The sequence below is a fragment of the Apus apus genome, chromosome 2, assembly GCF_020740795.1.
Source record: "Apus apus isolate bApuApu2 chromosome 2, bApuApu2.pri.cur, whole genome shotgun sequence".
Classification (NCBI taxonomy): Eukaryota; Metazoa; Chordata; class Aves; order Apodiformes; family Apodidae; genus Apus; species Apus apus.
In genome coordinates this window covers 50897987-50923373 of record NC_067283.1, presented here as the reverse complement: position 1 = coordinate 50923373, position 25387 = coordinate 50897987, and the positions used below count along the sequence as shown (strand labels likewise).

At 35.2% G+C, this 25387-nt stretch overlaps 1 protein-coding gene across 5 annotated transcripts in view; it reads left to right on the top strand.

The window, feature by feature from the left end:
* BBS9 (Bardet-Biedl syndrome 9) overlaps positions 1-25387 on the top strand; it is a 289453-nt gene that overhangs the window by 44949 nt on the left and 219117 nt on the right. For all 5 annotated transcript variants that reach the window (XM_051611618.1, XM_051611619.1, XM_051611617.1 and 2 more), the window contains 7 exons: positions 10184-10362; positions 13554-13630; positions 15893-15946; positions 16893-16995; positions 17896-18000; positions 20074-20088; positions 23165-23305. In XM_051611618.1, the coding sequence (XP_051467578.1) occupies positions 10184-10362; positions 13554-13630; positions 15893-15946; positions 16893-16995; positions 17896-18000; positions 20074-20088; positions 23165-23305 (674 nt within the window). The remainder of the gene's footprint in view (positions 1-10183; positions 10363-13553; positions 13631-15892; positions 15947-16892; positions 16996-17895; positions 18001-20073; positions 20089-23164; positions 23306-25387) is intronic.

Below are 25387 nucleotides of genomic sequence, written 5' to 3'. Positions count from 1 at the left end.
TTAAATTGTATTTGAATATTTGTGCTGTCTCATGTGGTGCTGATAGCTATGGCTACTGCACTTTCCTCTCTCTTGGAAAATGCCTGCTTGTCCTATGGTTACGCAGGTGCATTAAAAGAGTATTTTGCAATATTTTAAATACTTACAAGTTCATTTTGGAGACAGTGACTTGTAATTTACTGAAGCAATAGTCTCTTACTATTTGCTAAGTTATCATTTTACTCCTAGCTGCCTGTTTTTTATTGCACTTTTCTAGTAAAAAGAGCATGTATAACTCACGTCACAGACTAGTAGTGTGAAAAGATGTGTAGTGTTTAGTTCTCTAGTAATTTGCAGCCTCTTGATGAAGATAGTGGTTTCTTGCTAGTGGTCTTTGACTTTTCTTTTTTGGCATGTGCTACTACAGACATGTGACATTCATTCTTTATAACCAAGATGAACACTTAGGGATACAGATAAAAGTTGGAGTGTTTTTTTGGCTTGGTAGTCTGATGTTTGTATACTTATGAGTCTAATGAGGTATAAGGTCCCTGGGGACTGTTGTTCATTGGCTTCATAGAACCTAGACTTGTTTCCTGTATATGAGTAATATCTTGAGGCTGACGTAGTTAACATGCTTAACTTCATGACACTTTGTCTGCATAAAGCTTATTTATAAGTTTCTGATTCACCAACCTGTCTTCATAAAGAAGAGAATGTAAGCTAGTGTTTAAATATTTTATTTTGACACAGGATTGATTCCCCTATTTGAACTCATGTTGATTGATATACAGATTGATCAGTTTAATTTAAATGAGGTACATGACTCCAGAAGTTGGAGTTGAGAATTCCAGTGTGTAGCCATTCACTGAAAATGTGCTTTACGAAGTTTTATCTTCCAATATTTTTTTTAAAGAAAATTAAGATCTGCAACCAATTTACAAGTGAGAAAATACTGATCTGGTCCAAATATGAACTTGAAATTAAAGCTTGTTCTCTGGCATGGAATCATAGTACATTGGGTGGTTAGATGAATGTATGTTCTGTAGCTGGGCTTTCCAAGCAGTAGAAGGGCAAAAGGAACTGCATTTAACTGGAAAAAAATATGAAGGAATACTGTAGTTGAATTAAGTATATAAGGTGTAAAAGTGCAATCACATCTAGGGTAATAGAGGGTGGAATCAACATAAAACCCCTCTCATTGAATTTCTTAGCTATCCAGATGCTTGAAAATACTTTGTTCTTCACTCCAACCCATCTGTTACTCCTTATTACAACTGACATCACCACAGCTACCACAACTGTTAAAGAATCACCATATAAAAATTGCAAAACTTACATATAAAACCAGCAAAACTTAGCACTTATTACACAATTTTATGGAAAGAAAACTGCAGGAATCAAACTTTATAGTTTGTTGAGAGATTTTCCCTTTTTCTGTATGGTAGTACTGTAATAGAAGCAATGCCAGTTATGACAAACAGTATGAACAGGTCAGTTATGTATATGGATATATATAAATTTTTATTTGAATGTTCTGCAAGAATGTTGCCTTGATCTGAGAATTTAAACGCAGAGAATTCTAGAATATTTCTACTTAAGCATGATTGCATTTTAAAGAAACAATTTAAAGAAAAAAGGCATTTGTTTTTCATCACTAAATTGCCACTGGATGGTCAAGAGATAGAAAAACAAAACTTTACGCTTTTTAAAAGCCTTTGGTAGAGAATTTCAACGTGTGTAGCTTAGCCACAAAATATGAATGTAATTGTATTTCTTTTACTTTAGTAGAAGTTTGATCCCTGAGAAGACGCCTGTGTGTTAAATATTATGTCGAGTGTATACTGTGATTCATGACTGGGCCTTCTAGCAAGTTAGTTTCAAATGGTATTTACTGCATTGATATTAAGCACATGCCCATATTGCCAGTTCTCCTGATTTTATTGCATGTCAATTATTTGCTGTTTCAAAAAGCCTACTTTTTATAGGCATATGGTTTTGCAAGTATTTAAATTTTCTTTAGAATAAAACTTAAAATATTCCTACCCTCATGATTCTAGGGAAAAGCCTTAAAAGTGGAAATTCTAACTGCCCAAGAACAAGAAGGCAAGTAACTCCCCCTTTAGTATTTAACATGAAATACTTGCTTTTGAACAAATTGCATGGGGTCTTTTTGGCTAACCTGCAATTTCCCTCTTCTGGTTCATGTGATGAGAGAGTAGCTTTTAAATTCATTCAGGTTCTGAGCTCAGTCTTGGAGCTGGGAATTGAGCAGTAGGCTGGAGTTCATGGATATATTGTGACACTGCCTATGGAAGTGCTGGACAACCTGTTTGAAAAACAGTGATTATGAACAGCCTAAGGCAGTTGAGTTTGAAGGTCTTGGTTATTATGCTATTAACATGAAAGGCATTTTTTCACATGAGGACCAGCTGCTGGGACATTTATGTTAAGCAATGGAGACAAGAGGCAGCTAGCAGTGCAAAGTGCCAGAGATGCATTGAAAGAGCAGCTTTGCTCTATACAAGACAAAGTACAGGAACAGTGATAAGTATTGTTAAAATATATGCAGTTTTTCCTGCCTGAAATGCTGGAGAATTTTGAAGCTTGCAAGAACATCACTGTCAAACTGTGAGGAGAAAGACATGGAAATTAGAGCTGAATGTTTTTAAAGTTATGTAATTAATCTTTTCAGAATAAATCTGTGATAAAGACATGATGGCTATTCTTATCCTCATTGTAGTCTGTGGGTGGTCTAATATTTCTCATGTACTGTCTTGTATGAAAGCAATAGTTAAGAATAAGCTTTGTCTAAATAAACTTACTAGAGTGTAGGTTTTATCAGTATAGCACCCTGCATCTCTGTTGTTGGAAGCAGAGATGCTAGGGCCTTTGCAGGCTTGCTTGGAGTGAAATGGACTGTGATCACTATCTTAAAGTGGGAGAAGTGAAGGTTTTAGATGAAGGATAAACCTTTGAGGCCCCTCAGATCCTATATTTACAATGTCATAGCTGCTATCTTTTGATACAGCCTTTGAGCATTTGGAAACTGTACACGTGTCTGCCAGTGAGCCAGTCCAGCCTTGAATCAGATTTTAGACTTCAGGTGAAGGATGTGCAAATTGAAGACATATACTTCTTGGTGTAGCTGTGAGAGGGAGTGAAGCATGGAGGTATTTTAGATGTACCACAGTTGGTTTTAATTTCTTTCTTACTGCTAATACTGGTATTTTCATAAATGAAATCACAATGTAATTTCTCATGCTTCTTAATATTGAAGCTCTTAGAGGTTTTCTTGTCAGTCCTCACATTTGTTTTCAGTTCAGGTAATGCCACTAAGTGTCTTAGATATGGAACTGTGGTAATAAATGCAGTGTGGAAGTTAGGAACTTTTCACTGAATATAATATACTTCAGAACTCTTTACATTTTTTTTGCCCAAAGCAAGATAATGTATTTCTGGAGGCCTGTGTCATCCCTCTGAATATTCTGATTTTATTCTAATTTGTGACAAATAATAATTTTAATTGAAATCTGAGTTTTGTATAGCTGGTTACTTCAGTATTCAACAAAAATTTGACTGCTTTTGATAAAGTTTTGATTTTATATTTTAAACAAGAAGAAACTAAGTTGGTTAATCATTCATATAAAATTAATTTTATATGTAATTTGTATAATGAGCTTGAATCACGTTTTTATATCAGTATGTGTGTTCCCTGTCTGAAGGAACCAGGTCATGTCCTGTATGGATGTCTGTGATGCATCCATACCTCTGCATCCGTTATCCTCTGCATTCATTGTTAAATCTGAACGTGTTAAGATTCCCTTATGTTTAGACTTCAAAGCTGTTATGCTAACCCTGTTAAAACAAATCACCCCCCATCCAAAAAAACCAAACAAACCACAAAACAGAACAAAGCAATTAAAAAAAACCAAACAACAAACAACCCCAAACGCTGCATTTAATGTGATATGATAGCTTTCAGGGCTCTCCTGTGTGAAACCTGTGCTGCTTGGCTTGCCCTCACAAGCCTGGTTGTTCTGCCCCGAAGGTGGCAGTAGTGGTCTGGCAGAAAAGACTCCTGACACAAACTTTTGTGAGTAGTGTGGTTTTTTTAAACTTGGCAGTAAAAGTAAAAACAATTTCCATTTCTTTTTTAATTTTGCTGTTGGGTGAAAAAAAATAAATCTCCTTTTTATGTGGTTGCTGGAAGTTGTTTGGCCTTTTAGGAAGAGTGTCTTTCAAGCAGAAAACTGCACAAGCTGAAGACTTAGCTGAATTTGTCATGCACTAAAGGACTAGTTTACTAGTCTTTTGTGTGGTGTCACCATGTAAAGGTGCCAGTGAAAATGTCTTCACTCCCACTAGAGAAAGAGAGTCCTGTATAAGACCTGGAAACTGGAGAATCCTTCAGGCATTCAAAATGGTAGCGCTCTGGCCAAATTAGTGTTTTATTCAGTTCTGACTCTTGGTTGATTTCAGTGCTTGTAAGAGGACATAAGAATTGGCCTGCAGTTCTAGTTGTAACTTTTCTTTTTTTTGACTGCTTTTCCAGTGGTTATCAAGATTAAATCATGTTTCATTTTTCTTGTTCCTCTTGAGTGTATTTAATTTTCTTAACTAGCTTTGTGTCTGGTGTTCTGTTAAGATGACCAACCCAAAACTATCAGAAATGGGAAAGATGAAGAAAGATTTCTGTAAAGCAACAGCACTAATTACTGACCACTTAATGATATTCAATGTAGTTCCCCGTTAATTCTAAATGAACACTATATTTATATTGTATGTCTGCATGCCCTCTGCAGAATGTGTAGAGCATGTTAAATGCCTTAAAAGAATCTTAATTTCTGAGGGGAAACATCTGCTTTCATATATAGTAGCAGACTGGGGACATCTTACACAAGTATTACTTTTAATGTTGTGTTGAACAAAGATTTTTTTTTTTAATGAGGAAGGAGTTTCAAAGGAGCCTGAGGGTGCTCTGCAGATACCCAAACCCAGTTAAGTATCAGTGGTAGCTAGCACTGAGTCACACCAGGTATATTTTAATATTCAGCTGAAGGTCTGATTTCAGAGTGTGTTTGAGGGTAAGGTGGGCTTTTGACTTTTACTCCCATTACCTGTTAGAAAACTCTTACAGTTTATTACTCCTACTATGGTATTCCTTCAGCATTTTATCAAGTACTTCACACAGTTACACCTAAAATGACATTGAAGTGGTAATGAAACTTAGAACATTTGAGTTCTCAAATGCACTAAACTAAAAAGTGCTATTGTAGTTATGCTTTTGCTTATAATTACTTCAGAGGGTGGTAGAATGAGGAAGAACTGGATTAAAAATGCTTGATCACATTTCAGCAATTACTTTCCTAGTTTAGTAGTTTGTAAGTAGTATATTATCAGTAAGGGACTGAAAGTAGAGTTGCACAGCATCTTGTTTTCTAATGACTAATATCAATTAAGATGGCTTCTGAAATTAAGGTAGAAGTTTTATGTGCTATTATAAATAATTAAAGCTGTAAATGTTGTCAATAAGCAGACCTTGTCCTAAGAGTTGTCTAAGGTTGAGTTTGTCTTACTCAAGTAGAGCTCAGAAGTCCAATGTGTGTTTCTAAGTCAATTGAGTGATCAGTTGGATATTATATATCTGGAAGCATGCAAAGCATTTTAATTTATTCAAGAATTCTGTTGTGAGCAATTTGTTTAGTACGAGAAGATCTACAAAAAGCATATGCCATTATTTTTTTATTATTGTTTTTCAAATTATTTCCATATGTGTATAGGAGTTGCTTTGTACTGTAAAGTTATTTTAGATACCAGAATAATTTGTCTCATACTTTGAGTTCCTCATTGTTAAAGTGTCCCCTTAGATTTGCTATTACTTTGACTATTGTGTGATATATAGTAAAAAAAAAAGTAGTTTACAATAAAAGAAACTTAACAAGTAATTGGAATTCCAGATTGTGTGCAGAATGTGCCAAGTGAAGTAATGGTGTTTGCAGGGATATTGTATGAGTGCAGTAGCTGTGGGGAAAGTACTATAAAACTGTTAAATATACTCCCCCTCCCCCTGCTGTCTTTAACCACTGGTATAAAAGTTTGAGAAAATAAAGCAATCTTGACTGGCTGACAAACACTCCAACAGAGAAATTAATGTATTGTAAATCACATGTTATAACTGGTTACCCATATTTTTTATTGCTTCTATTGATGTAAAAATTCATGGACAGCTGTAGCATGAAAAAATTACTGGAAAAGACTTTTTTATATTTGTATGTGTTTCATGTTGAACAGTCCTGGGACCCAGCAGAACAGCAACTGGAGCAAAGGAGAAATGTCATTTGTAATGCTGCTTTCTTAATGTTTTTGTCTCTGAGTTAGTGCAGACATAAAGGATGTCATGTCTAATGAGAAAGCTAGAGTTGGAGTATGGAGAGTGGACTGTGCATTCTGTAATGCTGATAAACTCAAAAGTTAAGTGTAACTTACATAGGAAAAATCACTTCAATTATTTGAATTAATTTAATTTGATAGACTGCCTGCAGATGAGTCTGCCAACTTAAAGGTACATAGGAAGGACTGTATTTACAAACCACTTTAGAACATACACTTTAGTAGAATAGCAACAAAGTTTTATTGCTAGCAGTGTAACCTTCTTCATGCCCTTCTGATTTAAATTCAGATGTCCTCATGGATCTTTCCTTCTTAGTTTAACAGATTCATAGCCTCAGGAAAGAAATTTTAAGATGGTCCAAAGCCATTGGTGGAGAATTTTAGATATTGTCTTACTGTCAGGTGTCAAGTTTTCTTCCTCTGGTTGAGGAACAAGTTCATAATGTAGTTTCTCTTGTTGTCCGGTTTGTTTTTTAGCAACTTGATTTTTTGTGGTAACTAAATAGCAAAGTGTGGGGCAGTATATTTGGTAGCATGGCAACATCTGCTTTGATGATATCCCTTTTTTAAAGACTTTGTTGCACCCATGGCCAGTATAGCAATGTTATTTGCAAATCCTCAGCAGGCATTAAGTGAAGTCCTATACATTAGGTGTTATTTCCTTGCATTCCTTACTAAGGCTGTGTAATGGTCCAAGTATTCACAAGAGTCGGTCCTCCTTGTGTTGTTCATATACAGATCTCAGAGTTAGCCCAATGTATTTGTTCCATGTGCCATCCAGAATTCTGAAGATGTAGCACAGGTATGTGTTGTACAGAGCTTTTTGGATGTAAGGAAACTAGGATGAGCAGTTTTGCGTGTAATTTCAACAACAGATCCAGTCCTGAGCAAGGAAGCCGACTCTAGTCAGCAACAAATATTAATGCAGCCAGAGAAACTAGGACTCGTGCTTAATTCCACTTCATCTTTGGATTGAGAGTTTACTATTTGTCAGAAATAATGGATGCAAATTCCAAGCTTATGGGTCACAAACAGGCCATCGCGTTAACAGCATGGTTGCTAACATGAGTACTGGATATGTAAGTTGAAACTCAGAGTTAAGTCTTCCACTCAAGTATTTGGGGGAGACTTGGCATCTCCAGCCTTATGGTGCTCACAAAGACAGCTTCCTATGACAGCTTGCTTAGTTTTTATAGTGAAGGTTAATATATGTTAAAAATTGCAGCGATACCTGGAGCCTTTTTTGGTGGCTATAGGATCAGAAGTTCCAAAAGAGAAGGCTGTTTCTGTTTAACCTGAGTTTATGTAGTAGATAAGGGAAATACTGTGTTTTAGTCCTATTGTGTGTTTCCAAAAGGCACTTTAGACTCGTTCCACCTGCAGTGAAGGATGAATTGGGAATACCTGTTACCCAAAAAACCCCAACCCAATCAGTTTCAATACATTCGTAGTTTGTCTAGGAGGCTGATTTTATTCACTGAGTAAAAACGACTTCCTGAAGTGCGAGCTCAAACTTACCTGCAGCAGCTACTTATTTGTATAGTGCCAAGTGGGGTCTTGTGTGCAGTTATAACTGTACAGATTTCAGATGATCTCTTTGTATTGGAATGGGTCAATAGTGATGAGTAGTGGTCCATGGTTGAAACAGGTAAGGAAAGCAGAATCTTGGGAGGAATTTGTGGTCAAACAGATAAAAGAAGAAACAGAACCTTGGGAGGCAGCTGGCATTTGCATAAGCCACAGCTGTGGTTTGTTCAGTTTCCATGATTAGAGCATGGACAGTGACTGCTCAGAAAGGACAGCTGAAGGACAAGGGAGGTAGAGGAAGATAAATGAAGTAACACCGTGGGGGGGCATCATGGTCCCCAGACCCATGTGTTTGCCTCGTGTGATGTAACCTGGGTGGGATGACTTGCAGCACAGGCTGGCCCCCTGTGCTGGAACTCCATCCCCCCGCTGAGGGTATAAAACCGGGATGTTCCTGAGGGCACTGGGCTAGAGCACTGCTGAGGTCACTGTTGCCTCCGTGGGGACGCCCACGTAAAGTGCTGCACCTGCCGACTGCCTCTTGCACCACATGATGCTTCCCCTGGGGCTGGGGGCCTTCATCTCTGTCGGGACAGTATGTAGAAACTGTAATGTGTAATCCTGCTTTTTGCTAGAAATTAGTAGCTTAGTAAATTGCATATGCTTTGCTTATTTTTGTGTGCCTGTGTCTCCCCACGAGCTGTGCAAGGAGTCCCCAGTCCCACTCAAACTCTCTTACAGCATAGTTTTTCCAGAGTATTTAGATGACAGTTGTGAAACCAACATTGTAATTATGGCCTTAGCATTCTGTAAAAAGGGGGTTTGGACTGTCCAGTTGGACCATCAGTTACCAAAAATCTGTGACACCTCTTTGCCTTTGTAATTGCTATTACCTTGGAAAATTTTGGATAAGGTTTCCTGTCTTTGTGTTCTGGAGCCATGCTACAAGACAACATAGTGAACCAGCGACAATTCTGGTTGTTTGTTTTTTTTTTTGTTGTTGTTGATAGCTACCTGGTTTTTGATGAGGATTGTACTAGAGGAGGTGCTTGAAAGTTACCAGCATAGTTAAGTTAAAATAATTTTTGGTAATTCTTTATGAATTGTAGCTTGAATATTTGCATAAATGTTTCACATGGGTGTAAATAGTGGAACAGTGCATTAGGCTTTTTTATAAAAATTAAGTTTTGTAACTAAGAATTAAATTTGATCAATCTTTTCTTTATTTGATAGTTGTATTTGACACAGGCAGTGTCTTCTGTAATGTATTCTAAGTATGGAATAACAGCACATGATGGGCATGTGTGTGTCACCTCATTATTATGAAAAGAAATATAAGCTTTTAATTAAGACTAAGCATTTTAAGAAATAAAATGAAAGCTTTCTCCTGACTTCAGCTGTTAACATCTATGCTAGTCTTTCTTCACTGTTCAGTTCCTCTTCTGTCTAGGAATAACCTTCAAGTTAAGAAAAATGCTGGCAGTACTCCCTGTTGCCTCATAATTTGTCAAACACTTTCCTAAATTTTGTATTTGCATGGTAGATGATGAGATAAGCAAAATGAGCTATTTTTTGGTAGGAGTAAGTTCAATGAAGTACTGTTCCATTGGGAGAAAAGAGAGTATAGTGTAGCTAATAAAACACTCATTGGTATTGATCCAGAGCAGTGTAAGGGGAATTATCTAGAACCCTGTGCCTTCCTTTCAGAAAGATACTGCAGGGAAGAGCCGGTCAGGGTTTGAAGCCAGCATAGTAGTTGCAGTAGCAGCCAACAAATGGACTGGGGGTGCTGCTGATGCCATTGAAGTCCTGCTGCTATCTTCACGGTGAACATTCATGATTTCTTCTAATGCATCCTGTCCCTTATTTGGTGTTCCGTTTAGATAATTGCTCTTCCTGTATATCAACCTAAATATTCATACTTCAAAAAACTGAAGCAACAATTTGTAAATAAGAAATATTACAACTGTGCAGTATACTCAGCTTGTTTGTTATGATCCTTTCCTGGATCTCTCTTGATTATACAGATTCTTAGTGATGTCTTACCTGTCTGTCTAGCACAGGCTTGTCTTTAGGTGTGATTGTAATAAGTTATATTAATAAAGTAATACTAATAAATGCATCTGAATTGAAGAATAAGTATTATTGTTTTCTTTTGGTCAAATAATTCCATTAAAATCAGGAAGTTCTGTTATATTTGTAAATGGACCAGTAGAAACAGCATAAACTCAATGTTACTGCTTGTCTTCCTAGTTTCTTACTGAGCTTTATTTTTTTTATGCAGAGATTTAAAGGGTGTTATAGTCACTCTGAGTGACAGTGGACATCTTCAGTGTTCCTACCTTGGAACTGATCCTTCAATTTTCCAGGCTCCTAAGGTTGATTCTAGAGAAATAAACTATGAAGAGTTAGATGCTGAAATGAAAGAGCTTCAGAAAATCATCAAAGAAGCCACAAAAACAGGTATACTTTCCCCTTTTCTGCAGTTTTACCTACGTTTAACCACCTGACTTTCCTTTTAGCACTTCAAAATATTTTGTTTTCATAATTTACCATAATTACATTTTTGCAGGAAATGTAATATTTAATGAAATTTAGGTTTCAATAAAAGAAAGTTATAAATAAAATCCTATACTGTAAGGCTCTTGAATACAGATTAATTTTTTTTGTATTTTCATAATGCGTCCTGGAACTTTCAAGATATTGCTGTCAGACTGCAGGTAATTCTCACTAGTACAAGGGTTCAGAGAAAAAAAGACAATGCATGTACTACCCAAAGGCAAGAAAATGTAAGGAATTTCACAGCAACAATCTGATAGACTTCAGAGAGAGCAGAAGTGTTGCCAAATTCTATTTTATTACTACAAATAGCTTCTTAAGTAATGCAATTCAAGTATGACACTTGTTAAAGCAACTTTTCTGTTACTTTAACTTTCAGAAGTGGTTGTATTTGATGAGCATAGTGAGAGATTAGAAATGAAATAGCTGATGATGATAAGCTCTTGGATTTACATATGTTGCTAATAACTTCTATTAGTTTTCTTCAAGTTAGGGCACAATTTCTACATAAATTGTTGAAAGTTTATTTTCAAAACTGAGTTTTTAAACAGTGTCTGACTTGCAGAGGGAATTGGAAGTATCTGATTTTACAGGAAACTATGAAAAAATCTTGGACAAATAGAAGCAATTATTTTTCCTGATGATAACATGTTCTGAAAATGCACTAAAGAAATAGTCATGGCTTTCTGTGAATAAGAGTGAAAAAGCCCACAGGTGAAACCCCTAGAAATTATTTACCTGCAGTTGTGATCTTGATTGTACAACTTGAAGATTTCTTTTTTGTAATTTAGTATCACTTTGTCCATTAGTATGATAGACTAATACCAGTCTTAATTTTACAGATTAGTAGTAGGTTATTCAAGTGTGTAGATGTTGGTAAATTCCATTGATTCTTATCACAGACTTTTTTATAAGTATTTGACAGTCTTATCTGTTTATCATAGCCAAAAGAAAGTAAAACATGATGGAAAGAAAAAATACGTTTAAAGTGAATCAACTTCTGTTTGTTAGTTTTAACATATGGTGTGGAAGACCTAGAGAGAGAAAGGAAACATAGCTGTCCTTCTTAACTTTTCTAATAACTAATATGGTATGTTTGACAAGTATATTGTGAGTATTCTTGATCTTTTACCCAGTCTCTCTTCCTCTGATTTCTTCCTCAGTCTTTTAAATCTGATTTCAGGTGTTACAGTATTGTTCTTAGAGGAGTTTTTATGAATGCTTGTTTTGTTGTGGAATGAAGCTCTAATGATGTTTTGTTTGACTGGATGTAAATCTTGTGATAAAACCTTTCTTACAGCAAAATGTTTTACTTACGGAAAATGCCTTTCAGTTTCAGATGTTTTGGCTTTATTTAATTTTGGCTTTTTTCTTATAACTTTATCTAAGTCTTAACTGTTGATCCTGTCTGGTTGAATACAAAACACTTTTGAACATTGGTTACCATGAAGTTACTCCTAAGCATGATCTTTAAAACGACCCATTGACTTTTCTGTCTTTTGTATTCACATTTGTGCAGGAAGAGTTTGTGTTTTGAAAATATCTAGCCTTATATGGAAATAATTTTTCTGTTTCATTTTGACTTCCAAACATGGAAGGTATTTAGAATTAGGTCATCATATAAAAAAACCTTAGAGTAGTTATTTCCATAAATGTCTTGAATTTCTGTCCAGTGCTGACCATTAAACTGTTGAACTTAATCTGTTTTATACATTTTGAAGAATAAGGATTAACATTATAAACTGATGAAATATTTAAAAATCTACCTGTTATATTAACTTAAATCTAATGTTACTTGCCTCAGTCTGGATGATATAAGTGATGAAACATAGATGTTTTGGCTCAGCATAATAGCAACAAAAAGCTGATAGTTAACGTGTATGTCTGTCCTATGACTTTATAACAGAAAGTGCATAATAGTTTACTTAAAGAAGCAACCTGAAAGGAAATGGTTAAGAAGGGATAGAAAAGGAAGATTTTTTTTTGTCTGTCAAGTGCATTGTTTTGCTGAGCTGTGTGGAATTGGCAAAACCGCTTGTGTGCAATTGTGGCAGTATGAAACAGGCTGAGGCTTCTTTGGTAGGTGGTATTGGAGTAGCATGCTCTGGATTTGCTTTGTTTCTTTGTAGTAAAGGGAGGCATTTTTCTGAGCCCAAGAAAACAAAAACCTATTTCCTCTCTACATCAAAATCTTTTGACCTTCTTGTTAGATAATGTGCTGCCTACGAGTTCTGGGTTGTTTTCAGGACCCTATATGTAGTAAAATTCTTGCAGCTTTCTGAGTGCTCATGCTCTCATATTTTCAATTAATATGTTAATTTCCCCTCAACATTAATTCTTTACTACTTATTACTTTAGGAACTATAGATTTTCTGTTTGAGTTCTTCTACAAGTGCTTTCCAGAAAAACACAAATACCTTAGAGCTGGACTTCTGGGCTCTTAAGATGAGATTATCTAATTCCTCATGGTGTTTAAGTACCTAGCTTTTAAATTCTTACAACATTTTTTACATATGTGAATCTGCATAAAGTTTTATATAATGGATATGAGTTCATAACATTCTTGGGTAACCAAACCCAGTATAATGTTCTGTACATAAAACTTCCATATCCCTTCTATGCAGAGGAATTCCTAAAATATATTTTAATTTTACACTGTTAAGCACAGAATCTTTCTTTGTCTAACATATTAATTATCGAATTATGTAGATGACAGTGCCATGAGGTGTCCAATGTGTATTTTGGAGATGGTTGTTTATTAGAGGTGTATTAGGATATCAGTGTGAGGACAAAAGTTTAAAAATTCATTATGTTCTCTAAAGATCATGGGTAGTAGGTGTAAAATCTTGTTCTAGAATGCATCTAAATCCTTTTTCATACATAAATCAGAAATCCTGAATGAGATCCAGGTTTAGATTGTCTGTAGAAATCTTACAAAATTGGGAAGTTTCTTTGGTCAAAAATAATATGCATTTTTTTTCCTTAAGACTGGTAGTTGTCCTGATGTCACTCTAAAACTTGATGCTGAATATATTTTATTATTTTTAGAAAAGTAGCTGCATGTTTAAGGAGAGTTGACTTACTTTTTCTTTCAGATATTTTGCCCAAATCTGAAATACAAAGAGATGTAATTGTCACAGCAGAAGTTTCTCCTGATTTGGATGCAGAATCTGTATGTACCTGTATAAAAAGGAAATTACTCTGTCAACATTGGTTTAATACACGAATAAATAACGGTTGAGTATGGGTAGTGATTACTATGTAATTATGTTTGTGGGACTGAGCTTCTGCATGGCCCCCAGTTTTCTGTGACTTTAAATTCACTTTAAAAATTACTTTAGAATTATAAAAATTTAGTATTTTCAGTCTGGGGATCTTCAGACTCTTAACTAAGCAAGCATATCTAAATGAGATCCCAGGATCTTTAATAACTTTGTAGTGGTGAGGATTTGTAAAGATGAACAGTTAATAATTCGGAGGGAAGCAGTAGAAGTGTCACCTTGTGGATCTTCTAAAGATAGAATAAACAAACTACTCAAAGATGCATTGTAAGAAATAATCTTTCTCTGGCAAGGCATTATTCAGTATTCTCTGGTGTTGCCACCTATATAATTTGTTCATCTTGTATACATGTGTAGTATATAAAAATTGATTCAAATTAAGATTCAGGAGAGCCATAGTATGTCTTCAAACTTTTAACTTTAACATTTCAGAACATACTCATTGCACTCTTTTAGCTGTAAGTAGTCATTTCTGGCCGCTATGCAAAACTGTTTTCAGGGCTAATTTGTAAACAATACAGAAGGAGCCGCTTTTTAATACTTATATATTTGATGTATTAATTTAAACTGTTATTACCACTACTGTTGCCTCTAGTACTATTATCCTTCCATAAAGCAACCTCTTTATAAAGTGTGCTAGTGTCCTAGCACTTGTCTGCTGAAAAAGAGACGGTGTGACGTGGTCTTGGCTAGTTGCAATAATCTTCTCTCAAGACTTAGAACACTTAGGTCCATAGAATGCTCTCATCCTGGCATGCTCATTCACTCAACCTCCCACATGTGAACAGTCTGTTTCGTAAGTAACTCAATATATCAGTCAAGCCATTAATTTGCAAAGGCTGTCCAAATGTCAGTTTCCTGTGTGGTAGACTTTCTTGGAGGTTCCTTCAGTAGCCATCTGGAAAGGAAAAATCTGATAAGATACTTCATGGGGAAGGAGAAGGGATCAGTAAGACAAATGTGGCAACAATTTTAGGGCTTTTGCAGTGATCTTGGAAATCACAGGCTTGCAGATAGTCCTGCACTTGTGAAAAGATTTCAATTGCAATGTGTGTGGTAAAAGTAAAGAAGACACAAATGTATTAAAATGGATCAGATAAGCAAGTGGACAACCATTCTGGTTATTTAACACCACTTGCTATGTATGGCCTCTGATCCAGGAAGTCCAGCTGATCTCTGGAATAATAAGGTAAGGATTAATCTTTTTGCACCCCTGCTATTGCTTCAGGATCAACCCAACAGAGACAGTGGGTGTGACAAGCCAGTATGAAAATAGCCATATTTTTTTTTAAACTGAAAAAGATACACAATATACAAATGAAGGCTCTGTATCTAGAATGCAGAGATCTTACCAGCTTCCTGACTTGTTAAGAAATTTGCAAATGTGGACCGTACACTGGCATGTTGGGATGAAAAGGAGAGTGAGTAGAAGACGTCAGATTGTTCTTAATTTACTCATTTATCATGAGAAGATATAAATTTAAGCTGCTAATTTGGAATTATTGCAGAAATGAAGTGTTTCTTTAAAATAAACAGAAACATTTTCTTAAACTGTAAGTACTGACCTATTGCAAAACGAAATACGAGCATACAATAAGATATTAAAATAGACTGCAAGGTCAAGATGAATTTTGAATTAAATGGAATTGCCAGTTGAAATAGAAATTAACAGGCCTAGCAAGATGCCTGCTATAATTTTCTTTTAAAGTTCAAAACATTATAAGAGGGTGTGTGGGGATTTTATAGTACACACTATGGTGTGTATATAATATACTGGCAGATTGGAAGTCACCTTTCCCTGCTGAAAAACAGAAGACATTTCCAGAATTTGAATAAATATACGGTGGAAAGTAGTGTGCCAAACAAAGCAGTTTCAAATATTCATATATCAGAGTGTATTAGTTTCTTATATATACAACATTTAAGACCTTTTGCTATCCTTTTTGCAAGCAATTTCAAACAGAGGCTTTTCATTTTCAGAAGGAACTCAGAAATGTATTTTGTATATTTTAATCTGTCATAAGCATGATAAGGCCTTTATTGTTAATTCCTTGCTTACCAAGTTGATGGTAGGAAAGTAATACTGCATTCGTTATGTTCACTCATTCATGTGTAATATTTAATTTACTTTGTTTTCATCTTTTTCTTCACAGCAAGCCATTGACAGTGAGGTAAAAGCAGAGGCAGTACCATCAGTCACAGTAAAGGTACTGTGCCTAACTCAAACAGTAGCATAGTGGTGGCAAATTTTATCAAATCTGTCACTTTCTCCGTATTTCACTTAGATCATAAAAATGAGTAAAAAGTGAAACACAATGTATATTTTTTTTTTTTCCTCAGTATGACAAGGTGTCATTCTAGCAAGCCTTCTGCTGAAGTCAGAAAGTGACTGGAGTTTTCTTTTTCATGTTTGTCAAGAAGCAGACATAAAAACATTATTAGGATGGAATGAAGTTGTTTTTGAAGTCATAATAAAAATTTTTCCTACACTTTTCTAAGGGAGTAAAAGTTTGGTTATCTTCAGTTGCCTTTTTAGTTGTTGAGAAACAAAAATAGACTTTCTTTTGTAAAAAGACTTTCACAGGTTTTTCTAGTGAAAAAAAAAAATCTAGGAAAATCTAATTTGAAAATTGACATCAGTGTAGTGTTCCATGAGAATTCTTGCCCATAAATCATTCTAAAGAAAATGTAAGTTGGTGCATGTGCAGTTGTGTGCGCAAGTGTAGTTTCTCCTCAGGATTACTTGAAAAGAATAATAATTTTTGTCTGAGTTTGACAAGATCTTCTAGAAATATCAGTGGAGCCTTATATTTTAAAAAACTCGCACGTTATCCCTCTGTCTTGAGTGAAAAAGTTCAGAAGGTAACTGGTGTATTTACTGAACCAGATTCACTTACAGTAGAGTAGTTTAGTTACACTTGGTCCAACATATTTTTGTAGACTTTCAAGTTACTGTATTCCATTATTGGCTGTAAGTAAATACAAATTATAAAAGGAAAATGTTGGTTTGGAAATTGAAATTTGAAGTTCTTAAGCATTGTTGCTGCATTTTTCTTTGCAGGTTTTTAATATCTTTTGACTGCTTATGTTTGTTTTCTGCTGTACAGAGATGAATTTCTTACTTCCTTCAAATACTTTTTTGTCTCGCTTTAGATTACAATACAGAGCAGAGTGACTGCACAGAAACCAAACCTGACAGTATGTGTACAAGCTCCATTAGCAGTGACCTGTGACCAGTTCGTTTTTGATGATTTAGGTAAATGATAATAGTACCATTACTGCTATTGTATCATTACCTTTTCTGAGGAAAGGTATAGTCCAGCCTTCATTGAGTCTGTTGTTGCAGATACACTGCAGCTTAAGGCAATTAGAAATTTGCTTGCACTCCACAGCTTCTAGATACTGCTTCGTGAAGGAAGACAGGGTAGAAAGTAATGGAGTTATATCCTTGATTATGGTAAAATGCATGGCAAGTGAGGAAAGGCAGATGGCAGCTTCATGATGGAAAAGGAAAACGAAAGCAGTTATTCTGTGGTATTTTGAGGCATTTTGTTTTGCTGGCAATCCTGTTTATGTAGAAATGGTACCACTGAGCTAAAAGCAGAGACAGAAAGCTTGGTTACCCAGGGACAATCTAGCATAAGCTTCCAACTTAGCATCAACTGTTTTGTGATTCTAGCCTTTTTCCAACTCTGATAAGAATAAGTATGGGATTGCATTCAAGACTGTGGAGTTGAAGACCAAAGATGCATGTCCTCCTGCCTCAGTTGGGACTGTGGACCATTTCTGCTCAGTAATGGTCACTACTGAAACAGGGCTTCATTGACTGTCCTCTGAAGGACAGTTTGTTTTCTCAACATGTGACAGGAGCAAAGTGCTGATGACTTTGTAAAATACTAAAATCACAATATAAAACTGGATTTGTTTTGGTATTCTCTGTATTCAGTGTGCTTAATTGTTTTATTGGTTATGCTTCAAGATAGTTATAAGTTGGAGAGTCTAGTTTCTTTTTAGAAAAAAAGATTTTTAAAAAAAGCACACCCAGTGATTCGATAAGGGTGAATTGATGGAAACAAATAGAATATTTCCCAAAGTACTAGAAAATATGTTACTTTGAATACTCCTATCAATAGTTTTAATTCTGTATTGTTTTTAGAACCAGATTCATCTGAAACTGTGGTCCTGTCTGTCTTTTTGAAGGGGAATTGTTCTCCATCAGAACTAGAAGGAAATTGTCTGGTTTCATATACCACACCAACAGGTGAACCACTGGAAACTTGCAATTGATTTGCCTTTTTTGAGGTCTTTTTCTTTACCTGTTTTTTATAAATGTTCTTTTAAAATTTATTGAAGGCAGTAGTCATTAAAGAAATAGTATGTATTAGAGTCTAGCTTCTGTTTTAGTTAATATTTTATGTAGCATCATTAAGTGATGTAATTGATCTTATAGAGGTAAAATCATGTTTATGGCTTGGAAAGCAGCTGTGCAAGCTTTCCCACCCTGTCCTACCAATTTACTTCTCTACTGCTCTTCAAGGGACCACCTCTTGGACTGAGAAGTTAATTACGTTGTTATGACTGTTCAGCCTTCTGGGCTGCCAGCAAGTGTGACAATAACTGCCTTCCCACAGAGGAAGAGGTTTCAATAAGCATCTGGAGCGATTATTTCTCACTTCCCTTTTAGCAGTTGAACATATTAATTTTAAACAAATAATGTAAACTAAAGGAATAGAAACTCAATCCTTCTGTTTTATAGTGCCCTAATGACTCTAGTGATAGAATATGTTTACCTTGCTATCCATAACTGAAGACTGATCTACACACAGCCTTGTGAATGTGTCAGACTACTGAGAAACTGTATTTAGGCAGGGCTTCCACATCAGGTTAAATGCAGCATAAACCAGCTTATACTGCCTGATCTTCACTTCTCACTACTTTGCGTTTGCTCCTTCACCTCCTTCCCTGTTGTGCTTACAAATCAGCAGTTATTTCTCAGCCAGATTTGCTGATTTGGTGTACTGTGCAAACCCAGAACTGTGCCAGCAGGAATGGAGTGGTGATGTGGTATAGACTGGCATCAAAGAAATGCCTGTGGAGTCAGGGCTTCTGAAGTGTGGTGGTCTCATGTATCTTGTCCTATGTATACACTTTCATTTAAGCATTTACTTCACATCACTTCTCACTTGAAACATTGTGTTTATGATGATAGTCTTGGCTGTGGGATGATTGAAATGTTTATTTCTAGACAAAACTGAAACTCGTGTGTTTTAAAGAACTTGAACTTGCCCTCTTCAGACAAGGCTTGCAGATAGGTGGAGAGGGTGGGAGAAAATATGATGTTCCTCCCTTGAGCCTGCACAAAGAGCTTGTAGAATTTAAGTCCCTCTGTGTTGTGATTCTGACTGCTTATTCCTTGTGAATGAGTTGCTGTACCTTCATAAGTGCTCAATTTAGTGATTTGGCTTTAGAAAGATTTTGTATTAATACTGTGTAGGTAGAATACTTCTGAGTATCTAGAATCCTCTGATTTTGAAAGCTTGCCTTTTGTTCTGCTGGGCTCTCTACTGTGATTTTGCTTTGCAAGACACGAGTATCAAAGGGTACTTGTCACTGGCAAATGAATGTATTCTTTCAGATGTTGCTAGTTAAACTTAGACTAATATTTTAGATATTAAGTTGGATTTTGCAAGCTTTTTGGTTAGAAGTAAAGAAATGTATCTTAGTTATGTTTGACTGTTTATGTGCAATTAATAAAAAGTCTCCAGAAGACATGCCATCTAACAGAATTAGGAAACTAATTAGAAGAAATGTTAAAAACTTACCTTCGATGGTAGAATTTGGAAAGCTTTTAAATAAAGGAGCATAATTAAGATCTTACTAAATGTTTGGATATTCATCAAAATTATCAAACGGGCATAATTCTATTAAATTACATACAGATACTAATGTAAATTGTACAAGGCAATCAAATATCTAAATGTAATATACTAGTAAACACAAATTAAATGCCTTTTGACTTCATTTAGAGAATTTTTCCTCTTTTAGTTTTTAAGATATCCATATTTGTGGCCAAATCAGTCTTCAGCATATCTCTGTGGGATTCATATAGCTGAAGGTTAATGAGTCACTCAATTGGATGGGATTGCACTGTTGATGAATGTGGTTGCATGTCTGTTTTTCGGCTAGCGTTACATCTTTATTGCCTATTTAACAAATGATTTAAAAGTGATTTAAAACTAGTTACTACCTTGTTTTTTTTCTTACTTTAGTAGCATCTTACGTATTCTTTGTTTTTTTTGTTTCCTTTTTTGTCCCATTGCTGGTTATATGGCAGAGCTCAATCCTGAAGGTGAGTAAATGAAAAAATGAAAAGTTTAAATGGTATGATAAGTGACAGCATATGCTGAATAAAATAAATTTGAAAGGGAGCTGTTATTTTACCTGTTATTTCTGTAAGTTCTTATCCCTGATGTGATGCTGTGAAGGTGTGAATATTTCAGAAAATTGAAAGTAAATAGGCTTAAAAATAAGCCGGTCACCCATGGGGAAAATAGAAAGTAGTAAAGACACTTGTTGATGAATTATATTGCACTTTCTAATATGTAACATAGGAATTTTGTGAAGTATTAAGTGCCTTGTGCCTTGAATTTGGAAATGGAAAATGCAATTGTATGCTCTTTATCATATATTTAGCTACTTTTTTCAACTTTCAGTAAGATTTTAGGCAGCTAAATTACAGCTTTTTGTGGTGCAATTGAAACAGCTATTAATCGTTTGTAGCTATTGCTGTGCTGTTTGGGCTGAGCAGCTCTGAGAATGTCACTTAACATCTCTTAATTCCAGTTCCTATTGGAAACATCTTATTCAAGGCTAAAAGGCTCCTTTCTAATTGACAATACCAGCAGTACAAAACATGACTGTGATTGTGGTAGAGATGATACTTGCAAAAGGTAAAATTAAAAGGGAAAGTGGGACTGGAAAGTTAGTGTATGTATAGATGGACTAAATATAAGGAAGGGCAGTTTTGCAATGTAATGGCAAGATGCAGTCCCTGTTGGGAGGTATTTTATTAACTTTAAAAATATATGGTAAGTACAAATTCCCTCGTGCTTTGGAGAGGTGAAAAAGGTTGCTTGTCATAGATTTATAAATCAAATGAAAGGCTGTCTTCAGTTTTGCAATTTTCCTGAACAGAAGTTATGCATATAGATGTATGCCTATTTGTGTCCTGTTTTTCGATATTTATGCTCATAAAAGCATACTCATTGATGTAAAAAAAGTAGATAGCTGTGTTAATCACTCCCTTTCTTTTTTTTTGGGTGTTTCAGGATACCTTGGGTACAGCGAATAGATGCTTGAACTGTCTCAATAAAATACTGCTCTTGCCAAGAACAGTTATCACTATGTGGCAGATTTCTGCCACACATTTTAAGTAGTATTTTAAAATACAATAGATGTATAAACAAGCTATATAAAAATGAATGTTTATAATTTGAAAGGTTAACATTCTAAAAATGAAGATTTGGATTTTATTTTAAAAACTTTCTACTCAAAATTAAATCCTGATGTCGAAGAGGATATTGTGGAGCACAGTAAACTTTGTAAAATGATCTGGGACAGACTTTATCTGGGTTACTGTGAGGGACACTGTAACCTAGGATCATCAATACCAGAGAAAGCATAAATTCTCTGAATAATTAACATCCTAAATTAGAGATCTGAACTTGATTGATCCTCATCTACATCAGTGCTTTGTTTCAGCTCTATTTAAGATGAATGCATAAGTAAATTATAAATGAAATAACTATAGTGCATGTAACTGGTTTATTACTTTTATCAGGTAAGGGCATAGTATGCCTCTAGTGATAACTTAAGAGATAATGTTACAGAATTTGTTGTGTTTCACATTAGAAGAGAATATGAAACTTGTTTCACTTTTTTTTATTACAGTACTAGATTGTATATTGTGCAGTGTATCACCACTCTAGATGAAGTCAGATTTATTGTTAGACATTAAGAGATTGATGAAGTTTTGGCTCCCGCATTTTGCTATTGCTTTGTTTCTTTCTTTTTAAAATTCAGAAATATTCTGAAAGTGTTTCCCAGCAAGAGTTTCTCACTGCAGTGATAAATTTTCTTGGAGATTGCTTGTTTCCTTATTTATTTATTTATTTATTTAGGATTAATGAAGTAGAAATATCCTTAGCCCCCCCCCAAAGCCAGATAATATTTAATTTAGTTTTGATTTGAACTTTGAAATATGGAATATGTTTATGATGAGGCAGAGTGAGAACAGACTATGAAAAGCTGGTTTGAAATAAGAAAAATATCTTGTTTTAATTATAAAAAATATTTGGAAATATTTTTGGCTAGTTTTGTCACCATTTTTTCCCTTTTGATTAATATCCATATCTGAGTTCAATAGTAAGATGTTTTTGTTGTGTTGTCATCAAGCACAGTTTTTAATATTCATATCAGATGGTGAAGAAGCAGTTGAGAGAGTAATTTTGACAGGTCATGAATTATTAAGTATTTTTCAGGAATTTTTCTCGGAACCCAGGTATATCCTAGTTTTGAGGACCTATCTTATACTTTCTGCTTGTCTTATGTTGATTTTGTTTTTTACAAGCTGCTGCAGAATAGTTACTTGGAGGCATTATCAGGCAGCCGAAAGAGCTAACAAACTGCTAACCAGAGGGCTGAATAGTAATATCTTTCCCCTGAGATGAATCTTAGAAATAATTTTTCATTGCAAGAGATCCATGAAGCAGCAGACACAACTGCTAGCAAAAAGAATTCCTTGGGTGACTTAAATGGTTAAGCTCATTTTTATACTAACCTGCTAAGCTTACATGACTGGTATGCTATATATGTTTCATGACTTTTCCCTCACAATATGATCCATGACAGTAACTTACTTTATTATCTCTAAAATGTTGCTATGAATGACATCAACACTGTTCTTGGTAAGATGAATCTCGGTGGCTATAGTGAAACTTGTAACCAGGCAAAATAAGGTATCCCTGTTAGTTGCTTCATCAAAAAGCCCATAATCTGGCTGCCCAAAAGAGCAAGAATTCCATATTTTATAGCAACTAGCACTTTTCCCTTTCAGATAGAACATACTGGGCATTTTCTGACATGCCAGCAATTTTAAACAATGTTTATATTTGAGCAAATTTTTGACATATTCTAATGAACATGTTTTCTAAATGTTCATGTTGAAGCTTCCTCTTTTCTCTTTCACCATTCTGAAAATTGAACTAAAATGGAGATTGTTACATGGTTTTTGTTTTAGCATATTTCTTAATCACATTAAAAGTATCTTTCTATACATCTTTGAGAATGGTACTATGGAGTAGTATGGAAGAAGCTTCTATTCAGACTATGGATATGAAAGATGAATCTGTGTTCTTTCATTTTAGGAATACCAAAAGTCGCACAGTGTAACTTCAGGCTGCCTTTGCGGTTAATTTGCTTTCCAACTCAGCCTTCAAAAGCAGCAAGCCACAAGCTAACTATTGATACCAATAAACCTCCCATCAGTTTTCTTGCTATTTTTCCAGGTAGGTTTTTAAATGTCTATAAAAAGAGATGTGTTAATAAGTCCTGCAGGAATTTTTGTCTATGTGAAGTAATGAGGTAATTAACAAGGCTAATGTTAAAATGTTTAAAAAAGTGTCTTTTGAAATAAATGGTGGCATAACATTTCAATAATAATCCTCCTGGGCTAGTATATCTATCTCTGGCAAAACTGCAGATGGGCATGATACAGATCTAATTTTTAAGTATACAGAAAATCTTTTTACATCAACTTGCATCAGTAGTTTTGTAATGGGGATAAAAATAAGCAAGGCAAAACAAAAGTGGTGTATGTTGCATGCAAGGTTGCTTTGGTGAAAGACTTATGGAATTCTTGGTATAACGATCTGGAGCTGTTATTTAATAGCCTTCTTGGATCAAAAAGTAGACCAATATTTAGTGATATTTTCTGGTGCACAAACCTGAGCTACATTTTACATTTATGAGAATACTAAGAAATAGTATGAAGGAGGAATTAGGTGCCATTTCGGACTGGAAAAAGAAGAATTATATTGAGTACTGCAGAATGTAATGTTTTGAAGTAATTTCTGCTGTAATTATGTGCTCATAGTTTGGAAGAGGTAGAGGAGGTAGAAGTTACCACAGTAATACTGTGGTACAATATGGTGCCATCATAAGCAAACAAAGAAGAATTGAGGATGCGTTAGACAAAATGTTTCCACACAGGAAACTATTATGTTACCACACTGGCTTGCTGAATTCTGGTTGCTGGTATTAAATAAAAATTAATTCAAACTCAAGATTGTAGAAAAAAGGATATGAGCACTACCTAGGGATTTGAAGAGGAGAATTAAAAGAAAGTGACTTATTTAGCTTAATAGAACACAGACAAAAAAGGGAATATGGTTGGCTTCAGTGAGTATTTTTTGGCTGCATTGTTGTAGATGATCATACTAACACAAGAAGAAAAGAGTAGACAGGGCTTGATTGTGTGTAAATTCAGTCTGGCAGTGATTAAGTTTCTGAACTTCAGAGGACTATGGTTCTGGAGCAGTTTTGAGAGCTGTATGGAACAGCAAGTTTAATATGGTAATTTTAAAGTGGAGCTACAACTATTTTTGAAAAGCTTATATAGTACATTTGTCTGAAAGCACTGGAGTAGGCATGGTTGGATTCTTTGGTGGCATGATTTCCTTCACTTTGAGGATAAAGATAAGTTTTCTCTCAAATGTGTGTACTGCATAATACTTGAAACAGAAGCTTTTTTCAAAGGTCTACATTTTTGGAATTTTAGTCATAGGCTTCTGTTCTGGCTACATAATAATACATTTATGGAACTATGGATTTCTGTTTAGAGATTCTTTCAAAGTACAGCATTATATTTTTACCTAGACACGCATTGTTGAAAATATAACACATAGTCGTAATGTGCTCCAGAAGAAGTTATTAAAATCTTGTGATTTCTGTTCATCTCATTTCCAAAGCATGCTGTTTATGATGTGGTCTGTGAAGGAGCTTTAGATTCTTGGTGTACTCAGTACAAATTCTCTCTTCTGCTCCCTATTTTGCCTTATTTCTAGGGAAAGGTTGGGACCACAGGTGGTATGGACTAGTTTTTTAGAGTATGGTACTCTAAAATTGAGCCTTTTAACCTGGTGTGATCCAATGAAAAGAAAGGTGGGCATGTGTGGTCTGTGAAGAGTAGCTAGTTTTTGCAAGCTAGGTGTTTGTTGTGCTCTGTGCTGAAGGCTGAAGAGTGTTCTAAAAAGTTTTCATGATAATATCTACATAAGTTCTGCGTAAATATCTGAATGAAGGGGGATTTTGCATCCAGTTATTGGGCTGAACACTAATCACAGTTCTTTTTAGATGGTACAGACATAACCTTTGAGAAATCTACCTTTTGTTTCCAGGCTGGGGAAGAGCAACAGTGTGTGGCTCAGCTTCCATCTGTAAATGGAGTGTACACCAACCTAATATGAATGTTCTTTACTTCTGAGCTCTCAGAAGGGGAGCAGTCTTACTCAGATTGCATTTCCTAAAGTTGTGCAAAGGTTAATATGGTCCTGGCTATGGCTTGAGGTTTGGTGAAAACCAGTGTCCAA